General features: G+C 30.1%; 1 protein-coding gene across 1 annotated transcript in view; it reads left to right on the top strand.

Annotated features, from left to right (window-relative positions):
* LOC106466474 (nuclear RNA export factor 1-like) overlaps nt 1-10,437 on the top strand; it is a 51,317-nt gene that overhangs the window by 1,236 nt on the left and 39,644 nt on the right. The window contains exons 2-5 of the mRNA XM_013926767.2: nt 2,538-2,618; nt 4,452-4,548; nt 6,373-6,455; nt 9,266-9,336. Coding sequence (XP_013782221.1) covers nt 2,538-2,618; nt 4,452-4,548; nt 6,373-6,455; nt 9,266-9,336 — 332 coding nt within the window. The remainder of the gene's footprint in view (nt 1-2,537; nt 2,619-4,451; nt 4,549-6,372; nt 6,456-9,265; nt 9,337-10,437) is intronic.

The following is a 10,437-nucleotide window of genomic DNA, read 5'->3' as shown; positions in this document are numbered from 1 at the left end:
ATATATATATATATATATATATATATATTTCATTTTTTTTATCTGTTTGTGTAATTTTCTATGCCATTTTTTTTTCCATTGTCTTTTTTACCTTTGTCTTTATAATTCTCACAGGGTCAGATGATATTTCTCCAATGATTTTGAAAATGGTTATGGATTGAATATCTGAGCACTTGCTGGTAGTAGTATTTGTTGTATGTCTTTAATTGGTGGGCAAGTACCAGAAGATAGGGAGTATGCAAATGTTAACCCTTTTTTTTTTGGTTCTGAAGGTATGATAAACATTTTTGAGGTAATTATAATTTGTAGGTCTATTAATATCAGTTTTACATCAGTGGTGGAAAAGGTTTTTGAAATTTCAGTGAAAAATGGTTTGCAAAATTATCAAATTTAATAAAAGGTTAAAAAGGTACTGTTCATTTGAGGCATTATGGTATATGTTTTGAAGTGTTCCCTTCCAGTTTTAAGAGAAGGCTTCGTAAGTATTTAGATTTTTTTTTGTTTTTTTTACATTTAGTAGGGATGTAACAAAGGGTAGATTTTAACTTAAAAGTTTAGAACATATTACCAGTAGTACTTGTTTGCATAATTTGCTGATGGCTCATCATAATTACTAGTGTATATTTAGTTGAAAACCCTATTATTTTACAGGTAATCCATATGTATGAAATTAATCATTCATGTGTAGTTTCAAAATGTGTGTCATAGAACAGTAGTCATGTTTTTATATTTTAAATAAAAAATGCACACTTTATGTGCATATTTGATACTATTTGTTATACTTGGAACTACATATAATAAGCTTACATTGCAAAAACACATATTTGCAACCATTCAAAATAATTTCAGCTGACTTATGAAAAATCTTTATTTAACAGTCAGTGTTCCAAGCAGGTTAACAGTCATAGTGTTTTTAACATAAAATTGTTGATTAATCAAACATAAAAATTATTAGTGTTAGTGTATAGTTTGTGTTTCATATATATTCTACACAAGTAAGTGTCAAGTACTGGAGAATGGGGGTCATTGAATATGATTTTAGTTGTTTAACCTTATATCATGGGGCTGGTGCATTCTTTGAACCATGTCTAACTGCTGGAAATGACAATAAATCACCCAACGGGACTGTGGAAAGTTTAGGGTTGATATAATTTCAGGTTACATCATATAACATCTAACTACATATGTTCCTTGTGTGTTACACGAGGAAAGAAAATTTTTTTTTCTGCTTAAGTTTTTTTTATGTAACCTAATAAATTTAATTTTTAGTTACTTTGCTAAAAATTTGTATAAATAATAAAAAATATACATAAGAAAAAATGAAATTTAACACTTCAGGATTGAGGCCTTTTGCTCTCAAAAGCTGGTATTCATTAATCCCAAATTGTTCTAATTAAGTTGGTTATTCAAAATGTAATTCTTTTAGCTTTCAGATATGCATTTTAAAATGTAAACAATAATATAATTCAATCTGTAAAATAGCATGTCCCCAAACTACTATAATCTGTCTGGCTTTCTAACTGACTCATTAAAAGTTTTAAAAAAATCATTACTTACTGAAGTACCAACTTTGGTCTTCACTCAATAAAATTGGCTTTGTTACAAGTCATGTTAACTTGAAGCTTTTTAAAAAGGAATGACATTCCAGGCAAGGGTGTAAAAATTCACTGACTCAAAGCTTAGAACTACCAAATTTTGAGTTTGAGCTTCTGTGTATTCCATACATACTAGCCTGGGGTTAATGCAGTTCTGCTTGCATAAAATATGTACATGTGTGTAAAATTCAAATTACATATCTAATTATTAACATTTATAAAAATGCTACCTGTTATTTTTTCTTAAACTTATTAAATATTTATGTCACCAAATATTTTGAGATTGGAGCACTGTAATTATGAATGAGACAATTAATGATTTGTAAATTCAAGTTTCCAGTTATTTAGTTTCATAGTTAGAACACTTTCTAATCTGTGTGATTATTTTTTCACAGAGTTTAGAATAGTTATTTTTAATGCAACAATTTATTGGTACAAAATGAAATAGTTCTATTTGGGCAAAATGACTTGGCCCACTCACTCATAACCCTGTAGACTGGTTAACATGCCTATAGATTTTACATGTACATCACACATGCTGTTGCAAATTGTATTATTCTTAGTCTTGTAATACTGTATAGAGCTGTATGTGTATACATGGTATCATACTTCATGGTCTATGATCCGTATGATGTCCTCCCTATTAATTTCTCTGACTCTGGCATGTGGTTGTCAATTGTATGCACATTCAGTAACCCGGAGTGAAGTTGGAAAATGTGGGTTCTGGAAAAAAAAAGTATATTTACAACATGCTGTAATGTAGTTATTATTGTGAAAAACAAAAGTGGGCCAGTATATTTTTCATCTAAAAAATTTTCACACCCCCTATATATTTTTTTTTTTGAAAGTGAACCAAAAACGGTAATTAGTTTTCAGTTGTTTGCAATATCTTAGTTTTCTCTTTTATCATTTACTCAATACATGCACTTTTTTTTTGTTCAGAACATGATGACAGAGACACCAGGACAGTGCAAATGGACAGGCGAAGAAAATTCAACAAAAGAAATTTTAGACATAACAGGCGTAGGTCATCAAGATTTGTTTTTAGAAATGTGATATTTGCCATAAACAGTGCATAAAAAGCAGTACGACAGTGATTTCGGTGGATGTGCATTTGATCTTGGACTTTATTTGGAATATATTTTTTTAAACTGTATCAGCTTAAAGATGCAAAATTTTTTTTTTCTATTTTAAATTGTCAATTTGTATTAGTTTTAATTAGGATTTTTACATATATTAGTATAGTTTTTCCAAAACTTGTTAGGTGGGTTCATTTATAATCCCATAGTGTTCATATTTATGTTTGTGGGTATATATTGTTTTGTATTTTAAGTAGGTCTGTCATTAACTCTCTCCTGCTATTGGCACATATGTCTTCCACTGAGAACTGCCTTGGGCACATACTTGGAACACAATATAACCTGTGTTTTACCCTTGAAAAGTGATATTAACCACGTAGAAGTTTGGATTTTTTTTTGCGACTGTGAAGAATGAGTATTCCCTTCCAAACTTCCCAAAGTTTACAAGTTTTAGATAACTATTAAAATATCAAAACACATATGTTTTGGGTTTTTTCTTGTAATTTAAAAATAAATTTGGCAGTGTGAGAGTTGTTGAAGTTCACTGGGCAGTGAAAGAGTTAACTCTTCATATCACGTTCAGAAATGGCTGTAATCGTACAATATTATTGATATCCTGTCAAAAATTCTTTAAATAAAAAATATTATATTACTGCCTTAACACTTGATACTCATAAGTAATCACCCATTTTTGATGTACTTGTTTGATTATAGACTATGCACAAGCTTTTCCTTCAAAAGGCAAAGCAACTTTTAGTTACTCTGCAACAGAGAAAAAACTGTCCTGGTTGCAGTTTTCTTATGTTAAAATGTAATATTAATAACTTGTTTTTATAACTCTACATGTGGAGGCTGCATTATAAGAATATTTTATTGAGTTTTTGCAGTTATTTTGTCAATTATTTATCAGTGTCACAAACATCTTTGCCTTGTTTATTTGGAGGTGTTAGTTAATGTTTTTTTATATTTCTGCAACATCAGTTAGTCAATGCACTTATCTACTTTTCATAAGTTAGGCTTATCACAATTGCAGGTATTTATTTGAGGCATTTATTATAATAAAAAAATTACTTGCATTTGTCATGTTTTGCTGTTCTTAGAATAAATGAAACAAATCATGGACTATAAATTTTGAAATAAGAAACCATATTTTCACTCTTAAAGATAGATGTTTTTATTTTTGTAAATGAAATTGAGCACTAATTTTTTACATTTCCATGTACAGATTAAATTCCATGGATGATTGTAGTTAATAGACACTGTTCTGTACTAGATTAAGCATATTCTCTCTTTAAAAAGCATCTGAAGCAGTAACATTAGGCTTCAATGAAATAGTTATGTTAGATTTCAAACTAAAGCTGTTGAGTTCTTCGATTAGTTTGTGTGATATTACAGTATCTGTTATGATTGAAATGCTATTATATGCTTTTCTTACTGGCAGTCTGATTTGGTCCATTGAGAGGAGATGTGATCCAAATTATTATTTTTGTGATGTCACACCTTTACTGATTGATAAGATTTGACATAAGTGTATTGGTATCAATTTATATGATCAAATCTGATTTTCAAGGTTTCTTTTTACAGACATAATTTTGTTTAACAAAGGTATTGTAAACATTTTTTTTACTCTTTTGATTTTATTTAATTATATAGTAATATAACAAATATATATAATTCTTGAAAGTTATATGTGAAAGTATGCGTGTGATTTTTTTCTTACTTAATGTGGTATCAGAAATGTTTATTTTTTTTTAACTCACAATTTTTTTTACTATAGACTACGGTGATGAAGGTGGTTCACGCAATAGGAGAGTTGATTACGATGGAGATATAGACATGGTTGGAGTCTCAAAAAGATCAAAAGATGAACGATTGTGAGTGATAATCTGTTATATTTTAAAGTAGATAGTAAGGTGTTTCAAACACTAGGAGAGCCAATTATGATGGAGATATAGATATGGTTGGAGTCTCAAAAAGATCAAAAGATGAACGATTGTGAGTGATAATCTGTTATATTTTAAAGTAGATAGTAAGGTGTTTCACACACTAGGAGAGCCAATTATGATGGAGATATAGATATGGTTGTAATTTAAGAGATTGAGGGATGAATGGTTGTAAGTATATACTTTAGAGTATATGGTATGGTTGTAAACTTTTTCTGTAGGTTGTGATGTTGAAGGTGTTTCACACACTAGGAGGGCTGAATTACAACCATATCTATATCTCCATCATAATCTCGGATATAAGGGATGAACGATATTGAGCGACTGTGTTATACTTTAGAGTGATACTTTACAGGTACTTTCAGAGGAATATAATTGTATACCAACCTACTTTAATAGTCATTGTTGAATATTTGTTTTCAATAACAAATAAGGGGATACATTTAAGCGAGAAAGGAGAGTCGTGCAGGCATGTTATCTTCATTCTAAAGTTATGATTATACGAGCAGTATATTGAAGATGGGAAATTGGTGAAGAGGGGGGAGTTTAAATCATGTTTTATTAGTACTGTAATTAACAGCATACATTGTTATTTCATGATACTTATGTATGTATCCATTACAACTGCCACAACTGATAACAGTCAGGTTTTGACTTTTTTCTGGGGAGGGGGTTAACATCAATCTAGGATTATGACATCAGAACAAATAATGTATAAATGTTACTCTCAGAATTTCACAGTACTAACTTGACATGTTTATACGTATGCAGTTTAACAAGACATATTGCTCTGAGTTCGTTTAAACATTATTTCATGAGAATCTTAAACATTTTACTTAAAGCCAAAGAAATCTATTGGTCTTATCCTTAGATTAACATGTATATGTTAAAGAACTCAAAAAAAAATCTTGTATTTTCCAGAGAAGTTACTGCTCAGTATTTTACCTTGAAATATTGAAGAGTAATAAATAAAAAGAAATTATTTGTGTCAGTGTAAGGTTCTCGTTTTTCTTATGGCCGGGGTAAGTACATGTTTTTTCTTGTTGTGTTCTTTATAAAATGAACTCGTAACTTTCAATCAGCAGTATAAAATTTGAACAATGCAAGAAATGTTGACATGTAGAAATTTTGTAGCACAACTCCCAAGCTTAGGCTTGCACTGCCACCTGTCATTAGTTGCCACATTCCCATCTTACCTGTGAGGCTTAACTCTCTATCCTTAATTGAACACAATTATTATCCTAATATGGTTGATTGTTTATCAAAATTTTATAATTTCTAATCCTTATTTCAAGTGGCTTAATAATACCACTTTTATTTTAGTGTGAACTTATGACTTGTATTGTAAGTCATGCTAACACCCCCATTGTAAACCTGAGGTCTTGTCTCCAAGGTTTTAGCTCACTGTAAGTCACTCTAACATCTGCATTGTGAAACTAAGGTCTTATTTCTAAGTTTAGGTTATTATAAGTCATGCCAACACTTGCATTTTGAAGACATTTAACTGAGAAGTATGATTTACAAAATAATTTAAACAACTATTGGAAAATAACCTTCATTCAAATTATACCAAAAAATAGTATTATGTAATATACAACTCATATTCAGAGGTTATATTTTTGTGTAGGAAGCTGGAACATTCTTTTATTTTTTGATCTGAATAATTCATATATGGTATACAAAATATGAATGTTCATTTTTATTGTAACAAATTGAAAAATAACATTAATGCATTTGGGTTTTGTATTTTTATAGCAAGCCTTATCAAATGGGTTCTAATTTCAAGAAAAATAAAGATTCAAGAAAGAAAAACAGGGGGAAAGGTGGTGGTAATGCTGGTAAGGTTTATGTATTTTTATATTAACAGTATCATATTAAATGTTCAAAAAATTGTTTTGATTATGGAAAAAAAGTATTTACAAAATTCAACTTATTGTCTTTCTCATATATATCTGTTGTATTATCTATAAGATAAGAAGAGATGGTTTTTCTATTTTTTTCTTATACTTGTCATAGTTGGCCCCTCTGAAACTTACTTTTTATTATTATTATTATATTTGTACTACCTGTATTCAGTGCTGTTTATTTATGTTGATACTGTTGAGCCCACACATAAATTGTCGGTATTGCCGTTTCAAAATGGTGAAGAGTCACATGGAACAAATTAAATTTATTATCCCCCCCCTCCACTCCATCTTCCCAGGTTCTCCTTTCTAATGCTGCAAAAATATACATTGTTTAACTAGCTCTTCTTAGAAGTGTTTATTTTGTTCATCGGTTCCAATGCTTATTTATGCACTGTTCTTCATACACTGGAATGTTTCACTTATCTCACTGTGAGATTGAGGTTTTGAGTTCTCTTTAACTATTTAAAGGAATTATTTTAAGGTACTTTTCCCTTAGTTACAAATCCAGTCAGATTCTGACTACATAAATTCACAGACAAATCTTTATTAAAAATACTTAATGAAAAAAAAAATAGTTTTTTTTTTTGCGTGCACAAACTATTTGAAACCTTTACTAAAAGTTTTCCAAATTTTGTGAAGATACTCTTACAAAATTCAAAGTTGTAATATCTAAACTTTGGTGTTTATATGATGGTTAATAGGGGGATTTGTACAACAACGAAGCACATGGTTTACACTTTTCGTGTGTTATAGTTTGAAGTTACCTTCAGAACTGCTCTTTATGCATGTTGTTGACATAGACATAAAGAAAATGAATGCTGAGACCAGAATTTTCTGTTGACTTCAACCGTTATTCATCCGAGTTGATGTTGAGACAATGAGGTACTTTTTGCTATAGTAAAGTGAATCGTAGAGTGGGAATGAATGCTGAGACCAGAATTTTCTGTTGACTTCAACCGTTATTCATCCGAGTTGATGTTGAGACAATGAGGTACTTTTGGCTATAGTAAGGTGAATCATAGAGTGGGAATGAATGCTGAGACCAGAATTTTCTGTTGACTTCAACCGTTATTCATCCGAGTTGATGTTAAGACAATGAGGTACTTTTGGCTATAGTAAAGTGAATCATAGTGGGAATGAATGCTGAGACCAGAATTTTCTGTTGACTTCAACCGTTATTCATCCGAGTTGATGTTGAGACAATGGGGTACTTTTTGCTATAGTAAAGTGAATCATAGAGTGGGAATGAATGCTGAGACCAGAATTTTCTGTTGACTTCAACCGTTATTCATCTGAGTTGATGTTGAGACAATGACGTACTTTTTTGCTGTAGTAAAGTGAATCATAGAGTGGGAATTTTCAATACAGTTGACTTTGGTGGGCTCGACTTAAGTATATAGCACTGTATAATGAACAAACTATGCATTCTTTCTGAATTTTCTAAGTTTCTTGAAAATAATCTTGATCTCATTTACAGTAGCCCCTTTGATGAGCCTTCATGTATGAGATATAGTTAAGTTTTCTTATTTTTTTGTACGAGTGATTTTATATATATATAGGATTGTTTACCTCTACCTACAACTCTGTTGCTACTGCATCAGTGTATATTTGGTTGTATGATAATGTTTTCTTTCACCTTTATCATATGAATGATTTTTTTGTATGGTTGGGAGAAAATAAAGAAATGTTATTGGTGAATAGGAAATTCAACTCCTGATTAGCTTTTCTCTGTGATGTTTGGTGATTTCAGCCATCTTTGAAATGCTAGTTGATCGTAAGGCTACTAATATGAATCTCCCATCAGTAATAAATTAAAAACAAACATGGATAAAAGAAATTGATGAGACAAATGGGTGAAAGTTGAAACTAAAAGCTGTAAATATCGCCAATGACGTCTCCGTTTTAAACTAGAATTTTTTTTTATTCTCAAGTAAAATGATGAGACAAATGGGTGAAAGTTGAAACTAAAAGCTGTAAATATCGCCAATGACGTCTCCGTTTTAAACTAGAATTTTTTTTTATTCTCCAGTAATCGACCACTTATCTTTTTAAAAGACAAAAACAACTTAGACCCTACTCTTTAAAATCTCATTGAAATATAAAAAAAAGAAATAATTCTAGTTTTATATCTGGGGTTTAAACAAGACAGTCTCATTAGACTCTTTGGAGAGTAAAAAAAATAACTGCTTTACAAATAAGACTTTCTCCTTACCTCACCAAGTCTTTTGTGCACGTAGTACATTTTTATAATATTGGTGTCTGAGGTTTAAAGTCTTACAAAAACATAGAACTGTAGATTAACTTGGTATATTGATGGGATTTGGACCACTTCAATATTTTGACTACATTTTTATAAACTATATGCACCAAGTTGCTTATGATTAAGGGGATTTATATACATGTTTATGTGAATCACACTAAAATGTAAATGGAAATACTGTTATTATTGAACTAAATCTTACTAATTAGTGATGGGGCTCCTCGTGTATTTACCATAGAAAATGAGTGATTTCACTCTTTCTTTTTTTAATCAGAAATTACACTGAGTATTTTAATAACAGGCAAAAACATAAAACTACCACATGGTTCCATTAGTGATTGGTTCAGAAACAGGTTAATAATATGAGAGTCAAAGTCTTAATAAAAACATACTCTAACAACTATAGATTCTTAGGCTTTTCTAGAGAACAAAAGTGTTTATGTTCTGATACCATAAAAATTTAATTATTTAATTTTCTTAGCATCTAGTTACAGGAGAGCACTACCACTCAGTAACATTCAGAGCTCAGAAAATTCTTGGTTTAAAATAAAGGTAAGCTCTTAAATCTTTTAAATTGTATAGTAATGTTTCATAAGTTGTACATAATGGTGATGTTCACTTGCAATAGCATCATTCCATATGTATCATCTCGAGAAAAGTTTTGTCAAGTAAAGACATATTTTACATTTTACTTGTAAACATAAATGGTAGATATAATTAATGTAACAAAATATTTTTTCTTGAATTAAATGAAATGTGGTTGACCTTATGGTTCAAAAGAAATTTAAGATTGCTTGGTTCTAATTGTGTCCAAAAAAATATTATTTAATTTAGGGGTATTTTTTTTTGTAATATTAGAAAAGTGTATTCAGAAGGAAATGTCACTTAACCCTTTCCATGTGCGTACCCTTTTCTGCACAAGTTGCAAGGTTTTACTGTTACATCAAAATTTAATTAAACTACTTTGTTATCATGGTATACGAATAAACTTATATACCTAATAAATCAAATTTTAATATTATTTAAGTTGTAAGTTCTTAATTTTATAAGGAAATATTTAAAAAAACAACTCAATCTCTCCTATTATGGGAATTGTTACATTTGTTCTCCAGGTATTCCCCCCCTTCTCTAATTTATTTAACACCCCTCTGAGAAGTATGAAATTTAGTGTAAACTACTCATTATAATATTTTTATTACTCAGGCAAAGCATAATTTTTATAGCCTTCAATCTTATGTGGTTACAAAGTCATAAACTAGAAAATCAGACCCGTCTTGTGACACCCACCTGCCACATCCTCTCTTCCACAAATTGCCAATAGTGTTTCTGTTGTTTAATACTATATTATTTATAACCAATAGAAAAGCCAAAGTTTTAATCTTATCAAGCATTGTTTTCTATACAGAGAATTGTCTATTTTGCTTCCAGTTCAAACTTTATTCCCATGGGAAACACAGCTTAGCTGAATTTTTAACAGCACTTATCACAAAGTTAGAAAGCCAGAAAAGTTATGATAGTTATAGGACATTGTCCATTTTTTACATGTTATTATTCTGTGTTATTAGGTGTATTATTTAACCCTTTCGAGAGGGGTCACATGTGAAAGACCATGTCATCTCGTTTGTTGACTCACATTCAAAATTTTATTGAACT

The sequence above is a fragment of the Limulus polyphemus genome, unplaced genomic scaffold, assembly GCF_000517525.1.
Source record: "Limulus polyphemus unplaced genomic scaffold, Limulus_polyphemus-2.1.2 Scaffold2271, whole genome shotgun sequence".
Taxonomy (NCBI): domain Eukaryota; kingdom Metazoa; phylum Arthropoda; class Merostomata; order Xiphosura; family Limulidae; genus Limulus; species Limulus polyphemus.
Note: the sequence above shows the minus strand (reverse complement) of the source record. Positions and strands in the feature narration are given on the sequence as shown.